At 39.8% G+C, this 24,690-nt stretch overlaps 1 protein-coding gene across 1 annotated transcript in view; it reads right to left on the bottom strand.

The window, feature by feature from the left end:
• Positions 1-1,006: 1,006 nt before the first annotated feature.
• LOC137944124 (oligoribonuclease-like) overlaps positions 1,007-24,690 on the bottom strand; it is a 33,878-nt gene continuing 10,194 nt past the window's right edge. Inside the window, exons 5-10 of the mRNA XM_068789659.1 lie at positions 16,585-16,661; positions 16,422-16,503; positions 16,273-16,328; positions 14,816-14,905; positions 14,600-14,690; positions 1,007-1,390 (exon numbers count right to left, since the gene is read on the bottom strand). Of these exons, the coding sequence (XP_068645760.1) occupies positions 1,278-1,390; positions 14,600-14,690; positions 14,816-14,905; positions 16,273-16,328; positions 16,422-16,503; positions 16,585-16,661 (509 nt within the window). The 3' untranslated portion in view covers positions 1,007-1,277. The remainder of the gene's footprint in view (positions 1,391-14,599; positions 14,691-14,815; positions 14,906-16,272; positions 16,329-16,421; positions 16,504-16,584; positions 16,662-24,690) is intronic.

Genomic DNA, 24,690 nt, shown 5'->3' with positions numbered 1-24,690 from the left:
AATGCTCTTCCAGTCTTCTTCCTCCTCAATGGCAACGCCAAAATGCTTCTAATTACTCTCCCCTGGTACAACTGCTCTCCTCTAATTAGTGATTAAGCTCCCAAATCATGGACAACAAGCAACACTCAAAAGAAAAAATCACAGAATCGATAATATTTAAATGAAACCAAACACTTTTTGAGCTTTATGTCTCTCTAAAGTGAGCACTAATATTTCTCAAAACTTCGCCTTAGGAACCAATCATTGGCAGATGGGTCTCGATACCCATAATCTCGGTTGGCTAACCGGGCCCTGTCAGACCATCACCGTCAAGCTTTTATAGTATGATTCGAAGCATTATCATGTACTGTAAAGAGAAGACAAGAGGAACATCAAGTATTTGGGTTTATGGAAGTCCGATCGCCTTTAATGTTTTTCTCTGAACGGTATAAAACATAAAAAAATTGATTGGAGACAGGGAAGAATGCTCCCCACTACTGTGTGTTCGATAAGCTTTGCAGTTGCAGTTTGTGTTTCTCCACCCTTTTCGTACTTATATTTGAGAAAGGTAGACAGATAACGTTGAAAGTGCGACAAACAAGTATGGAATCGAACTTTAAGAGCTTAAAAAAGTAAGAAATCCACGATAGACATGTTTATGCAGAGATGGGTTTTGGAAAGGAAGCAGTAGAGAGTGGGATGGTGAATGGACCTCTTTATCTTCTTCACTCTTGTCTGTGACAATTTACACTGTTGAATTCATTCCTTTTCTCTCTGTTCCTCTCTCTTCTGAAGGTCAGCAGCTCACCACATGGTCACCGCCGATACTAATCTCCTCAAATGTCATCTAGTGGCTAAAGGGAAGCACATTCTGTTTTGAAGGGCGTCTGGGGTCAGAAAGGACACAAACACATCTCCATATAAATATTCTCCCCACGTCTCCCTCCAATTATGGGGCTAAAATTTTGGACTTCTCCAATGTTTTCTCCATGATTGGAAACAGAAACATGTAATCGGCAGCCAAACGAATCAGAAAAAAGAATATAATTTAATGCATAAGCTTCCCACATGGTGACCATATTCGAATGTCCATGGGGGGTTTGAATGATCAGAACTCTTACCATAACTGCATATCTCATACTGGAATAGACAAATGTGTCATGTATACGATCCTTTTAATATTATATGAAGAGGGATATAGCGAACGAGGGAAGTATTGATGGTTACCATTTTCCGGGCACCAATATGGGTAGTCGAGGGTACCCAAGAACAGAAACTGCAATCAGAAGTCATTGTCCTCATTTTGTAGCTTTGAAGATGGTCTGCTTGAAGTATTTTAGTTCCATTATGCTTTCTTTGATGTCATCCATGGCTCTGTGCTTGTTTGACTTCTGAGGAGCTCTTTTACGATCTAATAGAAAGAAGAATACTTTTATCAGTGTAAGTGACCCATAACATATATGCATAACATCCTAATTTACAACTATGTCTACAAAACAAAAACTTAAAAAGATTTTGCTCCCATAAATTGCGTGTTTTTTCAGGCAGGAATCTGCAAGTGTATTGACAGGGGAGAAAAAGACATACTAAATCACAGATTGAAGTCCACCATACTTGTACCATGCCAATAATGGAAATCAAGGGGTTCACGAGTGTAGAATCAAGCGATTAATAATGCTAGAAGATCATAGATGTTGAAGAGACAAGCAGGACAGTAACCTGAATCAATTTGACTATGATTAATTAGGGCAGAAATCGACCTCTCTCATTCTTATATGTACTAGTCAAGGACTAAAACACATAAAATCCTATCTACATATGAGGAAAATAAAAAGGCTTCGAGTGCTCTGGCAAACTACCCTTGACTAATTGCATATAATAAAGATGACCATAATAGTGACAGATATTACAAGTTGCCCCTTATATTCACGTCACTCAACACTCCTCAAGCTAGGACATATATGTCTAGGAAGTCTCGCTCACTACGTAAGATGGTAAATTCTGTTCAAGATACGAGCTTGGTGAAAATATCTCCCAGTTGCTCTTGAATATCTAACATAAGGTGTAAAAATTCGGCCAAATAGCACCACATCTTTGATAAAGTGACAGTCCACCTCTATATGCTTAATACTTTCACAAAAAAACAGATTGCTAGCAATAAAAATAGTTATTTTATTGTCAACAAATATTTCCATGGGCTTAGAAGTGACAAATCCGAATTCAGCCATAAGATCTCTAATCCATATTAATTCCCAGGCAGCAAGTCTATTTCCTTATACTCTACTTCAGCATTTGAGCGAACCACCACAATTGTTTTTTCATGTCACCAAGTTTCTTCCTACAAATGTACAATATGCCTTTGTAGACCTTCTATCCATTTTAGAATCAGCATAACTGGCATTAGAATAGCCATCCGTGTCCAATTGTTTAGGGTGAATATGAGACATAAAATCATAAATTAATTACATCAGTGCCATCTTTATGAGACGACTCTTTATTTACCATCATGCCACCACTTTGTGGCCTGTGGGCTTTCTCCTTGGTCTATGGGTTTGAGCCATCTTTCACACACTTGGACGTGTGGGCTTGAACCTATCTTCCAACACTGTGCATGCGTTCTTCAGCAATCTCAGACTGGTACCCTCTGTTATTATTGCCACCTATGGTATAATTGCCTCCTGGTGTCCCGATTACAGCACTTGTCTCGTTGGCGATGTTTTTTCCCGTTGATTATCTTATTATCCCGAGCCAACTCGTAATTGATCTCACAAGCTTAATCCGAAAATCTGGCTCCCTTCTTTCTTCTGCGTTGCTGTTTTCAGAAGTTTTTGGCTCGTCTCCTTCGCTGGAGTGAATATTTGCTGCTGGAAGTGTCCCAGAATACGATGGCATACCATGTGGGAAGATTTGCTGCAATCCCATAATCCTTGCTGCTGCTCGTAGCTGTCTCTGTCTTCCTTCCAGTGAGTCAACGATAACCCAGCTCAAGCCGGTTCAAATAATCGTTGCGCTTGTTTTCAGGCTACCTTGTACTCCCTCCACGGCTCTTCGGAGCCTCCTCGTCGTATATTCTCTCCTTTTCTCTTTCTCCACTGCCGAGACAGGAGGGAAGCTGAGAGAGAGAGGTGAAGGGGGGACCATCTTATGGGAAAAATCACAATCTACCGATTAACTTGGACTTCCAAGTTTGAGCCCATTATTCCGAGCTTCAATTTCTGGTAGAGCCAGATTGGTCTCCTAAGTCAACTTCACTCAAAATCTTGACTTGGTCCCTTGATTCGGTCTCTGGACTCGACGTGACTCATTTTTTTTGTGACTCAGCTTAACTTAGGATCCTATGGTAATTAACTCGGCTTGACTCACTCACTCACTCACTGTCAAAGCTGCTATCTGCCATCGGCTTGACTTCGGCTTGATTATTACCCTAGATTATTACCATGGATTATTCTAAGCTTATTACTTGGTGCACAACTTCCTTATTCAAGGATGGACTCTCTGCGGATTATTTCATGTGTCCTTATTACTCTTAGGGACCTTCATTATTTACCGGTTATCCGCTGCTAATTAACTACATATTTAGTACATGTTATTTGGGCATTGGCTCATTCCCGCAACTACTATTGTGTCTCTTTGATTGAGACATTATTATTGAAGAAGAACTCCTCGGTTGTTTGCCTTGGGTTCATTATTTGCTGACTATTGTCAACATTGGTTCATATGATGAAGAATTAGAATTACTTAGGAAAATAAAGCACATGATAACCCGGCTTCTTCATCTTATCTTCCTTTTCATTACCCATTACCCTTTTTATTATTTGGCAACCTTTCTCCTACTGTCCTTTATTTGACTCTCATTTACCCCCTATGGCCAACCCTTCGGTGTGTTGCTTGGGTTGGTCCTTTTTATATCTATGGGTGTTTTTAAGTCCATTGGGACTTTTTATTTGGTACCCTTGGGTTTTTATCGTTGTTTCGTGAATGACAGGCATTGCCCACTTTAGTGATTATTATCACTATATTTGTTCAAAATTCTTTGAGGTTGGTTTCGATTTATGTTTTATCTCATTTCTACCATTTGAAAGTTTGTGCCCGGTTTCTTACTTATCCTTGGGACACCGTGATGAAGGAGATTATTACTACATCTATGTTATCTGTTTCAAGCTGGGATCACTGTTATTACCTCCCAACTTGAGGGGGAGTGTTGGAAGATATGAATATGTTGGAGTGTCATTGATGTAATTTGTTTATGTTTTTGTCTCTTCTTCACTCTTATTGGGGTGAAGGGTATAATTGTAATATCGGTACTTTTAGCATCTATAAATATAGCTAAAGGAAGAGGGTTATGGACCTATTCTTTCTTCTCTTTTCTACCCAACATGTGCATTCTTCTCTCTTCTTCCTTCTCTTCTTCACCCAAGATGTAATCTACGGAGTCCTGAAAATTAACACTATCCATTTCAGAATCAGCATAATGGCCATCAAAATAGCTATCCATGTCCAATTGCCTATGAGGACGAAGACTCAAGCCTTTTCCAGGATGGACTTCCTTGCGTTCCTCCATAAATTGGTTGGTAATTCCCACTACATAACCTATATCTAGACAATTTATAATAGCATATTGCAACTCGCCAACCAATAGGCTATACTTTGTTTTATCTTTCAGCTTTGGGCTTCATCATGTTAGGTCTAGACTAATATCCATTGGGATTTCAGCCGGTCTTGCTCCGAACAACCTTGTCTATGTCAACAAATTAGTAATGTATTTTCTTTCTGTAATACTGTTAAGGAATAGTCCCACATGGGTTAGTAAGTACAAAGATCTTGAATTTATTAGTTGGGAAAGAGGTTTCCTAAGTTGGCTAGTCATTTTGGGATGGGCCTTAGACCCAACTTTACATGGAATCAGAGCAAGTACTCATATGTGGACCTACACATAAACTATCCAATTGTAGAGCCACAGAGACGCCTACACCTAAAATTATCCACTTGTAAAGCCACAAAAGAGGGTCTACACCTAAATTATCCACTTGTAGAGAGACAAAAGAGGGCCTACACGTGAGGGGGAGTGTTAAGGAATAGTCCCACATGGATTAGTGAGTACAAAGATCTTGAATTTATTAGTTGGAAAAGAGGTTTTCTAAGTTGGCTAGTCCTTTTGAGATGGGCCTTGGACCCAACTTCACAAATACAATAGCTTCTTTATTGTGAGCTACTTTAAACCCTAATAAAATATTTCAACTTGCACGAATATTTAGTCTGAAAATGCTGTTTTAAATAGACTTTGGTTTCTTCCATTCCAGTTGTGTCACTCCCTGGAAAAACGATATCACCCACATAAACAATCAAGATCCATAATCCCAGACTGCTTCCTGCACACAAAGACAAAATAATCAGAATAACTCCTCATAAAACCAAATCCAATCACTTTGTCACTAACTTTTGAAACCAAGCTCGTGGACTATGTTTGACACCATAAATAGTAATCTTCAATCAACATACTTTCTAGTCCTCTTCCTGACTAACAAACCCCGGAGGTTACTCCACATATACTTCTTCTAAAGATCACAATAAAAAAAAAATTGTGTCTAATTGATACAAAGTCTAGCTTTGATTAGTTGTAATAGATATCAAAATCCGAATAGAGCTCATCCTAACCACATGTGAGAATGTGCTAAAGTAGTCAACTCCATAGGTTTGGATATAACATTTGGTCACCAACTTGGCTTTATATCTCTCAATGTTGCCATCAACATTATACTTTATGGTAAATAATGATCTGCACCCAACATGATGTAAACCAAGTGGAGCCTGACATAATTCCCATGTACCTCAAGCTTGAAGTGCCTCCATCAGGGGTGGCATCGAACCGAGCCGGTTCACGAGCGGCTCGGTTCCGGCTTAGTTTATCTTGAGTTCGAGATCTAGATCAGGCTCGTTTAAGTTAACGAGCCGAGCTTGACCGAACCATGGTTCGATTTGAAAACTTGCGAGCCAGCTCGTTAACTTAACGAGGGCCTGAGTCTTCATCCTTCATTCTTCGAAAACCAAAGAATAGGAAAAGTCGGGATTTGGCAGGTGGCCGCAGTTCACGATTGAGCGAAAATGGGGATTTGGGGGGGGGGGGGGGGGGGGGGGGGGGGGGGAGAAGATCAAAAGGAAATCGATTGCAATTTGGTCCTTTAGGTAAGTTTTGGTTTTTTATTCAATTTCGTCTTCTTATTCTTTGTTCTTCCTCTTCGATTTCTTCCTCTCCGATCTACTTCCTCTTCGATTTCTTCCTTCGAACTTCTTCCTCGTCAATGGAAGTGATGGACCAGAGGTAAGTTCTTTTTTTTTTTTTTTGAGAGAACAGAGTTAAGTTCTTTTATTCTTTATCTTCTGGTTTTTTTTTTTCGTCGCCGACATATCAATGATTTTTTTTTCATTTTTATCTACTGTATTCCATTATTTATCTTCGATCTCGCATTAAAACTGCTATGGATGAACGCATCATGCTGTTTCAGGAGCTTCTTCCTACTCATTTCTCGGAGGTAATGGCTCTCACCATACTGTTGATTTTTTCTGTTTTTCAGCTCTTCCTGTTCTATTGATTTTTCTATTTTTCCATAATTTTGTTGAGCGTTTTAACTATTTGGTATGAATGTTAGACTGAAATATTTGTCTTTAATTCTTGGTAGGTCCCTTAAAAATTTATCAGTTTGACCTAACTTGTGGATCCGAGGATTCCGACCAATTTAATTTGTTTTGCTGGTTGTTCAATTTTAGGTATTTCAAAACCTAGTTCTTACACAATTACATGAACTCAAAGTCATCTCTCCACGGATGCGACTTCCGAACAAACTGTACCTCCAACAGGACCACCGAACACTTCCTTTTTGTCGTTTCAGTTGGGTTTTCTGTACTTGTATAATCACAACATCACATGCACACATGCATGAATCTACTGTTAGTGTAATCTCGTGGCTGTTGTTGTTTCTATTGTTTGATACTGAGATGGGAATAGTTTCCTGTTTTAGTTTTTAGTAGTTTTACTTATACTGGTAAAGAAATTCACTTGAAGACGACAAGGCTATAAACTAGTTATTCCCAAAGTGCATTTCTTGGGTGTACTTGCTCTTGAGAGTATGGTTGTTAGTAATTTTAATTCTAGGGTGTGCTTGTACTGATCAGTTTTTTTGTATCTATCCGATTCAATTGGGGCTTAAACCCAGTTTGCAAGGAACTACTAATGTTGTTTGGATTTATCTTTGTTGTTTGGATTGCTTTTTTTTTTCTTTATGTTTTTATTTTGTATTTTTTTTTTTTTTTTTTTTTTTTGTAGAAGTAAGAATGTCAACACCTCCTGCTCAATTGACATCAGTAATTAACACTAGTTCTACTGTGGCCATAGATAGTGACTCAACTCCACCAGAGTCATATCCCTCTAGAACTACTAATGTAACAAAAATGAGCCTAGATGAAGGTACCCTAAATGAGGAAGCAGGTGACTCTATCCATAGTTCAAAAAGACAAAAAAATCTCACGTGTGGTTGGAATTCAAAGAAGTCTCACTTATAGATGGTACAAAAAAGGCTCAACGTGTTCATTGTAAAACCAATTTGAGTGTTATTAGTAGTGGAGTGACCACACATATGAGTCGACATTTGAAACGTTGTCCTAGTAGAAAAGTGGCAATGAGAAAAAAAAAACATAAACTTTCAACCAGTGGGGTCTAATGTTGATCAGAGTCTATCTGGACTTCCTTTTATGGATTTTGGAGGCAAATATGATCAAGCTAAAATGAGAGTACTTATTGCTCATTGGATTCTTATGCACGAGCATCCATTCATGATGGTAGAAGAGGGATTTAATGTTTTTAATGAAGATGGCAAATGTGAATTATGAAAAAATATCCCGTAAGACCATTAAGGAGTGTATAAAGGTGTATGAGGCAGAGAAAAAGAAATTCAAAATTTTATTAAAAGAGATTGACAAGATTAGTCTTACCACGAATCTTTGGAAGTTCCAAAATCAAAAGATTGAATACATAGTTATTAATGGGCATTTTATTGACAATAATTGGAAGCTACAAACACGAGTCTTGAGTTTTGTGCATGTTCCTCCTCTTCGTCGAGGTGTTGACATGGCAGATGCTATTTACAAGTGTTTGAAAGATTGGGAAATAAAAATAAAGTATTTAGTATCTCAATTGATAATGTTGCATATAATGATGTTTGTCCGAGTGTTTTGAAAGAAGATTTTTCAATAAAAAAGAAATTGGTTTGTGGTGGGAAGTTATTTCATGTGTGTTGTTGTGCTTATATTCTGAATTTATTAGTCCAAGATGGTCATGTTCAGATTAAGGATATCAATGAGAATGTGCATGAGAGTGTCAAATTCATACATCTGTCTGAGGCTAGACTTCGCGCACTTTTTCTGAAATTGTATAGCAACTACAACTAAGTGAAAAGAGGTTGGTTATTGATTGTCCAACTCGTTGGAACTCCACTTATGACATGTTGTCTTCTAAATTAAAATTCAAAGATGCATTCCCTAGATTTCAAGATAGAGAACCAACTTATGATTGTTTGCTAAGTCTTGATGAATGGGAAAAGGTTGAAATGGTGTGTGGGATTCTAGAAATTTTTAATGTAGTCACTAATGTAATTTCTAGGAGTAACTACCCTACTTCTAATTTGTACCTTAGTGAGGTATATAGGGTAAAAGAAGTTCTGAATTTTCATTCTACAAATGAAAATGTTTTCATTAGGACAATGGTTCGTAGAATGAAAGAAAAATTTGAGAAGTACTGGGGTGAATGCAATTTTTTGATGGTTGTTGCTTCCTCAGTTTTGGGTCCAAGGGTCAAATTAAGGTTGATCGAAATGTGTTTTCCAGAGATATATTCTGAGAAGGAAGCTACGATGAATATAAACTTAGTTCGACATACCTTATATGAGATTTATGATGAATATGTATCCATATATAATGTGGAGATTAGTAATGAAGGGATTGCTTCAAGTATTAGCTCTATGGGTGTTTCCACAAGTCGTAGATCACATTCTTCATAAAGTTCAGGTTGGTCAAAGTTAATGGCTTATGTGAAACAAGTGGAAATAGTGAATTCACCAAGGTCAGAATTGGAAAATTATCTTGAAGGTGTGTATATTTGTGAGAAAACTTCACAATATGATTTTGATGTTTTAGAATGGTTGAAAGTGAATAATATGAAATTTAGGATATATTCTCTAAGATGGCAGCAGACATCCTTATAACTCCGATATCCACAATAGCTTCGGAGTCTACCTTTAGTGCTGGTGGTAGAGTAATAGACCCATATCATTCTTCTTTGGTACCAAATACAGTTCAAGCTTTGATTTGTAGCAGTGATTGGGTTCGGGCTCTTCACGGTGTCAAGAAAAATCAAAAGGTGAACTACTTTTGAATAATTATTTATTATGATATTTTTTAGTATATTTTTCAGTTTTATTTATTAAAATTTTGTTTTATGATTACAGCCTAAGAAGAAGATTGTGGAGATAATGCTACCTGTTACTTTAATTTTCATCTTTTTCTCATCTTGGGTAATTTTAATATTTTTCACTACATTGTAATTAGTAGGGGAAGAGTATTTTTTTATCAGACAATAATAAGTTTTATTCTTTTTTTTTTGTCATAGGTGGAGATTTTGCTCATGCGAAGGGGACTTCATATATTGTTTCCTTAATACGAAGAGAAAGAGCTAGAGTTTATAAATTTATACTGGAAGTATAGTTTTTATTTGGGTAATTGCAAATTGATATTGATATTTCAATGATGTTTTTGTGTTTGATTATTGAATAAAGTTTATGCATAATTATGCAGCTTTATGGATAATTTTATGCGGAGTGTAAAGATAATTTTATATAAGATTTATGTGACATGTATTTTATGCAAAATTTTAAATGTAGGTTGGAGCTTGAACACGGCTCGAGCTCGAACTCGGTTAAAATTATTGGGCTCGAGCTCGATTACAATTTTAGGCTCGAGACTAGGCTTGGCTCGATCTCGAGTTCAAAATATTTAAATCAAGCCCGGCTCGAACATAGGCAGGTTTGGGCTCGACTCGATTCGATGCCACCCCTAGCCTCCATCTCGTCTTCCATGGCACACACCCGCTTATTGTCACCTCTAGCTTCATCATGTGTGTTAGGAACAACAAATGAGTGATAACAAAGCTAGAAAAAATTATGAAAGCTAGAAGACAAGTTATCGAAAAATCTAATTTTGAAATGAGTACAACACCGAACACACTTTTTATGTGCAATGGGAAGATCTAAATCTAAGAATGAACCTATGGAGGATTTTTAGAGGAGTTGGATGTGTTAGGAATTAGACGCTCTAATTTCAAATTAACAAGAGCAATAATAATAATCGCAGAAGAAAGGAAGAAGCAAGCACGAGAACAAACAAGATTTATACAGGTTCGCCTCAAGGTGAGACTACGTCCAGTTTTCCGCCGTTGCAGTATTCTACTATAAAGATGAAATAGTTTACAATAGAAACAGCACACCCTTACAAGTGTTTTTCTCTAACCTCTCTCAGGCTGCAATTCAAGGTCTTCTCCGTGATGATAAAACCCTAATAGAGGCGCCCCCAATATAAAGAGAAAACTAGGGCAACCACTTTACAAGAGTGAAATCCCCAAACTACCCTTAACAAAACAACAATCAATATATCATGGATCTAGAAGGGGCTCCACCCTCACACAACCGGGAGGGGGGGCTCCCCGCCCCCCTTCCAACCTCCACGGCGAAGCTCGATCCGCGTACCGACTCAGTATAGTGCATTGATTAGGCTCCACAACTTAACAGGATGAGGGTGAGGAACATCAGGAGACGACACATGATCTGTATTAACCTATATCACTGGTGCTAGTGTGGTACTTAGATTTTCCTCTTCTCTACACCTCTAGTGGTTCGGTAGGAACTTCAGCACCACCTTGTGTAGGGCAGGTCATAGACTCAACTAGAATGGGCAAAGGAATGGAACATGGAGGAGGTATGAGATCAGCAAGAGACTTTAAAAAATATGACAAGGCTCAATGAATGTAAAATCAGCTCTCTTTTGGGGAGGATCATAACACATCCTTTTTGAAACTATGCATACCCAAGAAATGCATACTTCACTGCTCGAGGAGACAATTTATCTAGACCAGGTTGAAAGGCATGGATGTCCATGAAATCAAAGGGATTAGAATCAATGATAGGTGTAACAAAGATAAAGGAGACAGACCATCTAGAACATTTGAAGGTATAAATTGCTAGAATAATTTGTGAATATCATCTTTATAGATGGAGGAAATATCTACTTGAGGAGTAGGCTGAGATGATGCACTAACTTCTTGAGTGACTTGATTAACCCACCCTGGTTTACCAATTTTATCGCAACACTTTTCAGATGTATGGTCAGTGCAACTACAATAGGTACAAGAGGAAAACTCTTAACCTCTCCTCCACAACTTGCTCTCTGGCCACCTCCTCAGTGATAGACCCCCAATCCTAAGTATATACAGCAGAAAAGGAAAGACGAATCAGGCCAAAAGGGGGGAACGGAGCACCCAAGCATCCAGCACAGCACCTCCACCTGGCAGCAGCAAGGCTGTCCCTTAAGGACAGTGAGTTACCGGAATAAGGAATAAAAGAAGGGGAGCTGGCAGGGGGAAGGCAGGAAAACATCTAAAGGGAGGATTCTAGACCCTCGAAGTCCAGAGTGGACAGTGTTCACCAGCTCGACATCAGTGGGTAAGTCCTCTGGAACTAAGGTCTCCAACACTCAGCCTCTACCATTGCGATCGTTGCACTGAAAAATGCTATGAAAAGCTGAAGATTGATATCCTTTTAGTGGTTCTCCAGTGACAGCCACAATGGTTCTTCAAAAGACAGCAAAGTGGAGCTGGCCAGAATCTGAGACATAACAGCATCATAAGCTGGTTTGGCTACTCTAACTTCTAAAGATTGCTGCTCTAAGATCTTCTTATCCATTACCAATGGATGATACATCAAGAGTTCCTGCCACTGTCCCACACACTATCTATATCACCAATAAACTCTGTTAAAGATTTCTCACCTTGTTGCATAGTGACAACCTTGATATACAAATCATATATCATCGACATGTTCCCATTTTTTAGAACTTTTTCAGCAATGTAGTCCATATTCCCCTAGCGGTTGCATTGTAGACAACCAGATTAATAAGATATGCTTCCATACTGTTCAACAACCAAGCCATTGCAGTGAAGCAATCAGTTTCCCAATCTTCTGTTTAAAGTTGCAGGAGGGTCATCAGTCATAAACTTAATCTTTTTTTTTTTTTTTTTTGAGCCAAGACTGGAGCAACCTGCACCCAATCTACATAATTCGTGTTATTCAACTTAACAGAAGTAATTTGGATAATGTTTTTGTCCTTCTCATCACTTTTTTGAAGTTTCATATTACTTGAATCAACCATAGTACCTGCTAGATGTTCAAAAACAGTATTCCTCAAAAACCAGAGAAAGAACTACAGGCATTGACATACACCACAAGGGCGGACAGGCACAAAATCCTCAAACAACCAAATACCACATTATAACACTGGATTTCTTGATATAACAGCACATCAGTCACCAATATGGCTGACGAAGGCAGTTACAGATTAAAAGGAGACAGCTTTAGAGTAGAAAATCCTCTTAAGAGCACTTAATATTCATAAAGAGAATCGGCAAGCGCAATATAACACTTTCTGATATGTAGGCAGTCGCCTAAGCCATTATCCTAAGGCAATAGCACAAAACAAAAATTCAAGTTTTGAAAAGATTTAGAAAGAGAGAGAGAGAGAGAGAGAGAGAGAGAGAGAGAGAGAGAGGAGAGGGCTAACAAGTACTGTTCACGCAGTTCCACAACGTCATGGAGTAAAGAGAGAGAAGGAAGAGTGAATAGAAGAAAGAGGAAGAGAAATCAATAAAGATCACACCTGATTTGATCGTATATGTGCTGATACCTAGTAGAATCAAGTGATTATTGCTGGAAGAAGATAGATGTTGAAGAGAGAAGCAGGATAGTAACCTATGTTAATTTGATTACAATTGATCAGGGCAGAAATTGACCCCTCACATGCTTAAGTACAAATCCAGGGACATAAAATCCCATCTACACATGAGGAAAATAAAAAAGGCTTTAAGTCATCTGACTAAACTACCCTTGACTAATTGCATATAATAAAGACACCCATAACAGTGACAAATTACAAGACTGGCCCCTTATACTCTCGTCACTCAACAACAAGAATCGACGGAAACACAAAATAACAAAAGTTCAGGATGAAACCAAAATGCAATTACACTTTGTAAAGTTCAATATTGCTTGAACAGCAAAAACACAGGAAACATTATACTCTCAATGATGAGCAAATTCTCAAAGCATCAACCTAGAATATTAGTCCACACAACATTCTTCAGGAAGGTTTACTAAAATCATTCTTGACAAAGTTAACCCGGTCACCACCAAAAAGAAAAAGAAAAAGAAGAACTCTAAATTGACATGAGGCAATGGTTGCCACATTCAGAAAATCAAAATCTAGAACATATCATACCCCAATATGTTCAATACCTAATGAGTGGATCCTATACTACTCAAAAGTGTCTTAGGACAAAAAATGAAATATTATTTCAATGATTAAGATAATAGCAATCGCCTCTTGAAATTTTGAAATCGAATCAACCATGAGCAAGTACAGTTGACAACAAGGGAATGAGAAAAGATATTAAACACAGACCAGTCACCAGAAGGTGACAGGGTCCTAAAGGTGCTGATGTCACTAAATGTCATTCTTTTAAAAAATTAAAAAAAAAAGACATGGGCATTCTTCTTCCTTGTTCTATTTGTCGTTTCGAGGGGGGGGGGGGGGGGGAGATGCGGCCATTTGCCCCTTCCCCATCAGCAAATGGAAGGAGAGAGACAGGGAAACACCCCCTCTCCCACCATTCTTCATGAAGGAAGGGTGAGCAACCCCCCCCCCTCATTTGCTGACACCAAGCAGAACTTTCACAATGTGGAGGAAAGGGTGAGGACTCTTCCACCTTCAGCAAAAGGAAGAGAGGAGACCCGGGCTCCCACTACCTTTAGATGGAGGATGCCAGGGAAGGAGGGGGATTCTTCCCAGTGAAGAACGGGAGAGGGCGAGGGGGTCTGTCACGCCTCTCCTCCCCTTTTTTTGGTACTGTCCAGAGAGGACACAAACAGAGGGGACACTTCCACCCTCCTCTCTTTGTCGCATAGGAAGAATTCCCTCACACGACCATGACCAGGTCACCTGTCCTAGTCGACCAATTTTTGACACATTTCCAGCTTGTACAGCGTCTGATAACACGGGGATAGAGTATGTACTGATGCATAACAACTTTAGTTAAAAGTGAGTTCTGGCTCAGCAGGCAAGTGTTGATTCAACATAAGAGTATATACTGTTTTTAACATTAATGAAAACCCTCAAGATAATTCAAACACTCACAAGATTTAAACCCAAGACCTAATATAAAGAAACTCCCTAGCCTGGCCTTTGGGCCAAAAAGCTTAATCTATTTTAGAATATGTACTAGTGAAACAAATAAAAGAAAATTGCGTACCAGCAGGATACCAGCGGATACATAGGGCCTTCACACTGCTCACATCAACAACCACATGGGAGAAAAGATCTGCTAAGTCTGGCATATACTTCTGCAAAAAACATAGCAACAGCAAACTGTTTACTATGAAGTGCAGAAAAGAATATTACCATTCGGCCTACACTATTTGATTTTACATATAGAAGGAAAAGAAAGACCAAAGCAGATTGTGCTGACCTTCAAAAATTGAAGGTCCACATAAACTGAATTTCCTGCTAGAAGAGGCTTATGGTCTGTGTCTATATACTTCTTCACAAATTCCATAACCTTCAAAATCCATATAAACATCAAAATTTAAGCACCTATCCAATATTAATCAGTGCATCAGCATTTACACATGTTACATGCATATAGATAGCAGAGACACAGAGAAGAATTTTCCCCAACATACTCCTGGTCTAAAACAGTAGAAAGACTAATTGTTAGTCAAATCTGGGTGAAGAGGATGGAAGAAATAAATCTCACTCAAATGTTCACGCTTAGAATAAAGAGGGTCAACCTAAGTTGTTCTCTTGCTTGCTACATCTCAACCAATGTGGTACTACTGAATACTCAACCTCATGTATGAGTCCTTATTGTTTTTTCAAACGCATAGGTAATTTTGGATGAGAGCCGTAATATTGGTAGAGGCCCATCAGATCTTCAAGTAAAGAAAGACATCCAACTAAATATCTCTAACTTCAAGCTGAGACATTGACCCAACTTTTACACTGATTTGTGGGTCACTTTAGAACCAGTTTAGGGTCATTCTGAACAGAAATCGGTTTGCTCTCTTGATTTGAGAAAAAAAATCCAAATTGTTTGGTCTAATGCATCTAGTGAAACTTTGTGACTTGAGTTTTCATTTACAGGACATAGATATCATGTTAAAGAATAATCCCACATGGATTAATGAGTACAAAGATCTTGGTCTTATTTGTTGGAAAAAAAAGGTTTGCTAACTTGGCTAGTTATCTTGGGATAGACCTTGAATCCAACTTCACATGGAATCAGAGCAAGTACTCATACGCAGGCCTCCACCGAAATTGTCCACATGTAGAGCCACAAAAGAGGGCCTACATGTGAGGGGGAGTGTTAAAGAATAATCTCACATGGATTAGTGAGTACAAAGATCTTGGGTTTATAAGTTGTGAAAAAAGGTTTTCTACATGTTAGTTATTTTGGGATGGACCTTGAATCCAACTTCACACATCAAGAACACAAAATTCTTCAGTTAGCTTGCATTAATGTTCACAACTGTTGCTGAAGGAGTAAGGAGCAGATGGAGTACTGGGTGGATCTGGCTGTTGGCTACTGTAGCCGGAGGCTGAATCTAACATTGGTGCTGCGGTAGGGGGGGGGGGGGGGGGGGGGGGTGGGTGTGGAGAGAAGCTGTAACTCCTTTACTTTTGTTTCTAAGAAAAGAAAAAATTGTAAATTCTACTTTCCATCTACAGTAGATTGTCTAGCACTAAGACTATCATTTTGCTTTTTTAAAGATAATGAAATCACAAGAATCCTAACTACAAGTGCAGTAAACCTCCTTTCACAAGAAAAACAAAATTTTCCATAGTTTCTAAAGCATTTGTAAGATCTCTGTTTTTCAAAGCATCACAATATGAAAAGCAAGAGTATCTCAGAAAATTTCAACACACCTCTTTCTCAGCTTCTTTTTCAGTGACTGTACTCTGGAGTACCCTTTTTGTCAACCCTATGGTGTGAGATAGGTCAGACCCTTGTTGTTCAGACCAAACGTCAAGGTAAGACAAAAGTAATGAAAAAGAAACAACAATAAAGGACAAACCACTAGCTGCATGATGGTTTTGGCACCATTCTCCCATATTGTCCAGGCATTCTTTGCTTTGATGAATCACCAAATCAGGACCCTGGCAGATGAGTCCTCAATTTAGTTTCAAGGAAGTCAGCTCATCTCACAATCAAAAGCTGTGTGGGGAAAAGAATATCACCTCCACCACCTTCAACAATTTACCATCTGTTACTATACAAGCAATCTCCAATATACGATCCACTTCAACATCCAGACCTACATTAGACACAAGTATTCTGTTAATGATGGTTTTTCAAAGATAAACTAAAACTATTAAATTATGTATAGAAGCTTTTTGAAAATTATAAAAACAGACTAAGCATCTTCAAATGTTCAATCCATTGAGAGTTTTAAACATCATCACCATCAGAAGCACCTCGTCTTGATCATATTTGTGTGGCTTAATTAGTCATGCTCAATTTTGCTCCATCATATTGCTAGCTCTATTTCTTCTTTTGAAATGGCCATAAGTTTTGTTTAATTACATCCTTCCTCTCTTTCTAAAAGTTCCTCTATGACATCAATAGATCTCTTTAAACAAGCTTGCTACAAGAAAAACATAAGATCATGCACAATCCATTTCAAATGACTCTCTCAAATTCTCTTCTTTTGCTACTACTATAACTGTTATCTGATACATTTATTTCTAAATTTGCCAACATCTACCTTGACATTATCAACACTGCCAACTTTATCTTTTGAATACAGAAACTTGTCACAACTTAACACTCCACTTTACAAAGCATGGATTGTCTAATAAATGTGTGACTTTTGCCTTCACCTTATCCAGGCATATACTAATGGCATAACACAAAGACGCTTCCACCACCTAGCATCTATGTAATGTGCTTCATCCACCATCCCCTCTTCTAAATATGGAGCCTAAGTAGTTAAAATTAGGTCTAAGTCTATCCCAACATGACTAAACAAAGTTGAGAGGCATTTTCCCAGATTCTAAGTGTTAAGGAATAGTCCCAAATGGATTAGTACAAAGATCTTGAGTTTATTAGTTGGAAAAGTGATTTCCTAAGTTGGCTAGTCATTTTGGGATGGGCCTTGGACCCAACTTCACATGGTATCAGAGCAAGTACTCATATGCCCTAAACTATCCACTTGTAGAGCCATAAAAGAGGGCCTACACCTAAAATTATCTACTTGTAGAGCCATAAAAGAGGGTCTACACCTAAAATAATCCACTTGTAGAGCCACAAAAGAAGGTCTACACCTAAACTATCTACTTGTAGAGCCACAAAAGAGGGCCTACACCTAAAATTATTCACTTGTAGAGCCACAAAAGAGGGCCTACACCTAAATTATCCACTTGTAGAGCCACAAAAGAGGGCCTACACCTAAAATTATCCACTTGTAGAACCACAAAAGAGGGCCTACACCTAAATTATTCACTTGTAGGGTCACAAAAGAGGGCCTACATGTGAGGGAGAGTGTCAAGGAATAATCCCACATGGATTAGTGAGTACAAAGATCTTGAGTTTATTAGTTATAAAAGAGGTTTTCTAAGTTGGCTAGTCATTTAGGGATAGGCCTTGGACTCAACATTACATTAAGCATAAAATTTTCCATATCTTGGATCCATGCACTCGCATATGGGACCTCTTTATGGCTCCTACATATGGACAACTTTGCTTGGAGGCCCTCATACAAGTTACCACTCTGATACCATGTTCAAGTTGAGTCTATGTCCATCCTAACATGACTAGACAAAGTAGGAGACTTCACAAGCTACAAGCAAAGAATTTTCCTTATCCTAGATCCATGTGGGATTATTCTTAACACACTCCCTCACATGTGGAACTTCCTTATAGCTTCTACATACCGACAACTTTTGGTGGAAGCCCACATACATGTTCTCGCTCTGATACCATGTTAAATTTGGGTCTAGGTCCACCCCAACACGACTAGCCAAAGTTAGGAAACAATTTTCCAAGTTACAAGCACAAAGGTTTCCTTATCCTAGATCCAAAGTGGAACAATTCTTAACATGAGTAATAGATGAAGGTTATATCAAAGGCAGTTCACTAATTGACTAAATGCATTTTCAGTTTTTCTTGTATTCTCCTCTTGTTTTGCACCTATCCCTTCCTATCGGAAGCCTTTTACTATCTTCTCTCTCCTATTGTAATCTATTTCTTATCATGTTCAAGAAAAAGATAAAGAGGAATAACTTGGCTCCAATTCTGCATCTAGAATGCATTCTATTGAACAAAGAGACAACCGGTCTGCATTGATGACAAAAGACTAAAAAATAGGATCAGCTAAAGAATTTGCAACATAATCATGTCATAGGTCACACAGATGGAGATGTGGTACATAATAAAGTTACAAATCTAATCTGATATTGTAAGTCATATTAAGGGATTTTTTTTATGAAATGTGATTTTATTAAGAGAACAAAAAGGAGGAGCTAACTCCTAACAACAAGAGATTGCACAGAGGCTCCTTGTTTGGCTAAAACATCAGCTACAAAATTTTTTGATCTCAGAATGAGAGACCAAAAACAGTCAAATAGATTGACAATATCCATAATTTCAAAAAAGGTGTCCCAATGGCGCCACGGAGGCACAGAGGAATTTTCACACCAACCAATCGCCACCTTGGAGTCTCCCTCAATCAAGATGGGCCCGGAGCAATGATTACAGAAAACACGGAGCCCATTAAGTAGGCTTTGAAGCTCGGCCGTCGTGGAGCCCACAATACCGAGAGGCACGGAGAAGGAGACGATCTGGCTCCCAAGAGAGTCACGAATCACGCCGCCAAAACCCGCTAGACCAGGGTTACTGAAAAAAGATCCATCAAAATTCAACTTATGAACACAAGCAGGCGGCGGGGGGCTTCGAAGAAGTGTGGAGCTGGGAAAGACATCTCCAATTATTTTTGACGGAAGATCCTGAGAAGGGGGTGAAGGCTTTTCGAAAGTGGAGCCATGTAGCAATATTGCCTAAGATGGTTTCAATGACTCTATCATGAGTGCTGAACTTGGCATTGAATCTCCTTTGATTGCGCTCTAGCCAAAGCCCCCAGGGGATGAATGCGGAGAAGGCAAAGATCATCAATTTTCCAAGACCGGGGACAGGGGTCCCTGCAAGCATTCGATAGGCGGCAGGAAAGTCCTCTGGGAAGTAGATATGGAACCCAATTCGGCTAATAATTTGACGTCCAAATCTCCCAAGAGAAAGGGCACAAGAGAAGTAGGTGGCTAACAGTTTCTTCATTGGCATGGCAGAAAGGGCAAATGGGGTCAACCCCGAGCTGGCCACGAATTCTGAGATTATCAGTAGAGAGGATTTTGTAGGAGCATGCACTCCACATTAAAATTTCTAATTTAGGGGAGTCGCTGAGATGCCTTGTGAACTCCACTGCATGCTTGGGACCATGAGTAATCTCTCCTCGATTAACAAGGTAAGCGGAGGAGACTGAGAATGAGCCACTTTTGTCCGGCCACCAGATTAATTTATCTGATTTGTTAGTTTGAATTCTGGCTGGCTGTAAAGTGTCCAAAAGGTGATAGGCTTCAAGACCTTCAAGTTCCAATAGACCACGACGAGGTTGAATGTTCTATCCTTATTGGCGACTTCAGCAATGGTAATATTCCTTAATCTTGAAATTCTGAAGAGACTAGGGAAAAAATTCTGAAGAGGCATATCACCCAACCACCAGTCTTCCCAGAATCTGATATGATGGCCATCACCCACATAGAATCGGACTGCCGATGACAAAATTGGAGTAAGGAGATATAAAGATCTCCATATAGGAGATAATTGCCTTCTGTTTCCCCCTTTGGTCCACCAATTCGAAGTAATGCCGAGCTTTGATCGCACGATATCTTTCCAGAGGTTTGGAACAGATGAGTTGAGTCTCCAAATCCATTTAAGAAGCAAGGCACGGTTCATGTCTCTGGTAAGCCGGATTCCGAGACCTCCAAGGCTCTTTGGGAGGCAGACTTCTTCATAGAAAACACTTCTTCATCTTATCTAGTTGCTAACAAACAAAAGTTGGGCAAGGCCGAAAGGATAAATAATGGTTTGGGATGCTAGCAATGCATGATTTTAAAAGAGTTAACCTTCCTGCCTTGCTAAGTAACCGACCCTTCCAGGATGCAAGTTGCAATTCCATCTTTTCAATAACTGCAGTCCAGAGGTCTTTGCAAATACAACCCGTGAATAGAGGAAGACCAAGGTAAGTACAAGGGGTGGATGAGATCGAGCAACCAAGTACTTCCACCATTTCTGAGAGGAAGTTTGGGTTGAGATTGAACCCAATTTGCTTTCTGACCTGAGCAGATTTCGAAAAGTCCCAAAACTGCCTTTACTTTACTGATGTTGGCCATTGTTCCTACTCCGAAGATCAAAGTGTCATCCGCATATTGAAGGACAGGGATATTGAAAGCCGAGGAGCTGCTGGTTGGATGTAGCCACCCACATTCTTTGGCCGAAAATAGCATAGTAGAGAGGAATTCCGCCACAATGTTGAAGAGGAGAGGGGAGAGAGGATCTCCCTGTCTCAATCCCCTCAAGCCATTAAAACATCCGCAAGTTGTACCATTCAAGACTCGAGAATACGTTGCGGAGGACAAGCAGCTGCTAATCCAATATCTCCAACGATCTCCGAAGCCTATGCAGGTCATGATGTCGTCCTAAAGGACCCAGTTTACCCAATCCAAAGCCTTTTCTACATCCAACTTTAGTGTAAACGTTGGTTCCTTCAAACGGGTAAAATGGTCAAACAACTCATGTGCCGCCATAGAGGAGTCCAAAATGTTTCTACCCTTCAAGAAAGCACTCTAACGATGGTTGATAACAAGAGGGAGCATTGTTTTGAGCCGGTTTGCAAGGAGTCTAGCAATAATCTTGTAAGTGCTCAAGATCAAACTGATAGGACAAAAGTCACCAGGGATCTCAACATTTCTCTTCTTGGGGATCAGGGAGATAAAAGAGGCCCCCATGCTGCGAAACGAGATGTCATTCTTAAAAAATCCATCAACCATCTTATAAATATCTCCCTTGATAATCGGCCAAGCACGGTGGTAGAATTCACTGGTCACAAGCCATGCCCAGCACTGCCTTTTAAATTTCCTTCTGGGAGAAAGGAGTTTCAAGAAGAGATAAAGCAGAGTTGGGGGGGGGGGGGGGGGGGCAAAATGAAGCTGCTAGACTTTGGGTCGATTAAGATAATCATCAATGTATATATTTGTGAAAAAACTGAGCAGCTCATTAGTAATTTGGATCCTATCCGACGTTACCTCGTTATTGATGCATAAAGAGGTTTCGGTTGGATCTCTTCCTCGTCGATGCAAGGGAGTGGAAAATTTTAGGATTGGCATCTCCATTAGTTAGCCATTTAAAACGGGCTCTTTGCTTCCAGCTGATTCTTTCCTGAAATAGGAGAATTTGCAACTCCGTTTGAAGCGAAAGGCGAGTGAAAAATTCAGATTGAGTTAAATACCTTTGCTCTTCTGATGAATCCAGCTCGGCTGTTTGACGAAGCCGGAAGGACCAGTCCTTAAGAATCATTTTAAGGAGTTCGAGCTTTATCGGAAGAGACCACTCTGGTCTAACCCAAGCCAGCAAGCTAGACCACCAGTTTTTCAATAGCACATCAAAATCAGCATCCGAGAGACGGGTGTTTTCGAATTTGAAAGGCGGGGGGGGGGGGGGGGGGGGACCCATCTTCCACACGAGGCAGATAATAGGATGGGCCAGTGATCATATCCTACCCGATTGAGGACTCTTCCGGATATATCATCATAAAGATGAAGCCAATTTGAAACGGCAAGAAAACGATCCATCTTCGAGAGGATAGGGTGTTGCTGCCCATTAGACCAAGAGAAGGTCTTTCCGAAGAGGGTGATCTCTTCCAACTCTCCACTACCGATGAAGTCAACAAAACCCCTCATAGAAGATGAGATGTGAGTAGCTGGAGGTTGCTTTTCGTTCTAGAAACGAATTCAATTGAAATCTCCTGCAAAAATCCATGGCAGAGGCCACTAGAATTGGTGGTAAGAGAGCTCCTCCCAGAAATTCCTTCTCTCGCAATAGCGGTTAGGACTGTAAACTCTAGCGAGACACCACTAAGAACCAGAACAATGATCACGGAAATGAATCCCCATAGAGTAAGTTCCGTGATTGGTGTTGATTGCATCGAAAAGGGAGCCATCCCATAGCACCATGATTCCACCAGAGTGGCCGATCGAATTTACGGCCGACCATTGCAATGAGAAACAGTTCCAAAGGCCACAAGTGAGGCTATCATTCGGACTTTGGCATTTTGTTTCTTGGAGCACCACAATAGAAGGCTTGAATTGAGATAGGAAGCGACAAATTATTGCTCACTTCCGTGAAGACCCTACTCCCCGAACATTCCAAGAGATCAAGATTATTTGGACTGATTTGTTGAACCCCCACATCATCTTTCCTTCCTGGATTTTGTCCATGGAAAAGCACTCCCAAGAGACGAGTCAGATTCATCATGTTTTGCCATGTTTCCTCGTCACACCGACTTCATTCAGATTGTAACTCTGCTGCCAATATCTCAGTGTTACCATATTTTGGAATTTATATTAATGTTAGTTGTTTAGATATTCACATGTATATAAGTTAATAAGCTATATGGGTTAGATTGTAATTAAGCCCATGGGCTGTCTTGTTTAACCTAAACCTAATCCTATGTTTAAATAGAAAAGAGAAAGAAAAGGAAAGGGAGCTCTCCCATTTTTCAGCCTCTCTCTCGTTCTTGGTTGTTCCGTTAGCCTTCGTTGGTGGTCGTGACTGCTCTCTCCAGCAACTTATTTGACATGGTATTAGAGCTAGCGTCTTCTGGTTCTCCCAAAATCTTCCTTCCTCTGTCGTGAGCGTTTCCTCTACCGTGATAGTCTTTGGTTCTGTCGTGGACGATTGTTTTCCACTGAGAGTCCTTCGGCGTCGTGGAGAAGAAAAAGTTATGTCTGTGCTTTGTCTGGTCTTCTTCAGGTCTCTGTCTTCTTCAGGTCTCTGTGTTATTTGAGTTCAACGATCTATTCTGAGTTGTTGTTGCACTGCTTGGTTCCGAGGTTTTTCCTCGTTTCCGTTGCACTGCTAAACGAAGAAAGATTTCCGCAACAGTTGCCGTTGCACTGCTTGGTTGCCGCGAGACGACTTTGCTGTCCCAAGTTGTTTAGCGCCGTTATCGGGGAAGAAGGAGACGTTTTTTGTTCGGCGTGAAGAGGAAAATGGCACTGTTGAAAGATTAAGTTTTCCTGACGACTCTGTTGTCCCGAGTTGTTTGGCGCTGTTGCCGGGGAAGAAGGAGACGAGCTTCTGATCGGCGGACGACGGCACTGTTGAAAAATTAGAGTTTTCCTAAGTTAGGAAAATCTAATCGAGTGCCGGCCCACGCCTGTTCAACCCGAACCGGCCGAGTTAATCAAGCAACCTGAGCTTCCACACCAGTATTCCGAAAAAAAAAAAAAACTCAGGATTGGAGTTCTGAGTTTGGACTCTGAGTTGGCGTTTTCAGCAAAGGGGGTTTCAATTTCTTTTCAGAAAGTTTGGTGCCTCAAGGCTTGCATTTCAGCAAGGTTTGCCCTCGGATTGTTGTGTCTCTGCGTGGCTTGCTGTATTTCATCATGTCATCTGACAAGTTAGATGTTTTACCTATTTGTTTAACGGGTAAGAACTACTCTACATGGGCATTTCAATTTCATTTATTTGTTATGAGAAAAGAGCTATGGGGTCATATAGATGGAAGTGATCCAACACCTCGAGAGGCCACAACTTTGTCAAAGTGGACAACCATGGATGATCGGGTAATGACCTGGATACTTGGCTCTGTTGAGCCACACATTGTTCTTAATTTGCAGCCCTATAGAAATGCAGTTGATACGTGGAATTACCTCAACAAGATTTACAACGAAAATAGCACGGCTCAATGGTTTCAATTGGAGTATGAGATGGCTAATTTCACACAGGGCAACCTCTCTATTGAAGAATACTATTCTGAGTTTCTAAACCTTTGGGCCGATTATGCTGAGATTGTTTATGAAAATGTTCCAGTTGCTGCTTTCTCTATTGTTCAGGTCGTGCATGAGACAAGCAAGAGAGATCAATTCTTGATGAAGCTCCATTCAGAGTTTGACGTTGCCCCATTCCAATCTAATGAATCGTCTTCCTGTACCGTCTCTGGATACTTGTTTGAGTGAGCTTCTAAGGGAGGAACAACGTATTGCCACTCAGGCAGGCATGGAACATCGGGC

Source organism: Aristolochia californica, unplaced genomic scaffold, assembly GCF_029961685.1.
Source record: "Aristolochia californica isolate CCGP_79_NKW_82.1479 unplaced genomic scaffold, dmAriCali1.0.hap1 SCAF_11, whole genome shotgun sequence".
Taxonomy (NCBI): Eukaryota; Viridiplantae; Streptophyta; class Magnoliopsida; order Piperales; family Aristolochiaceae; genus Aristolochia; species Aristolochia californica.
The sequence above is the reverse complement of the archived record's forward strand: the minus strand, read 5'-3'. Positions and strand labels throughout refer to the sequence as shown.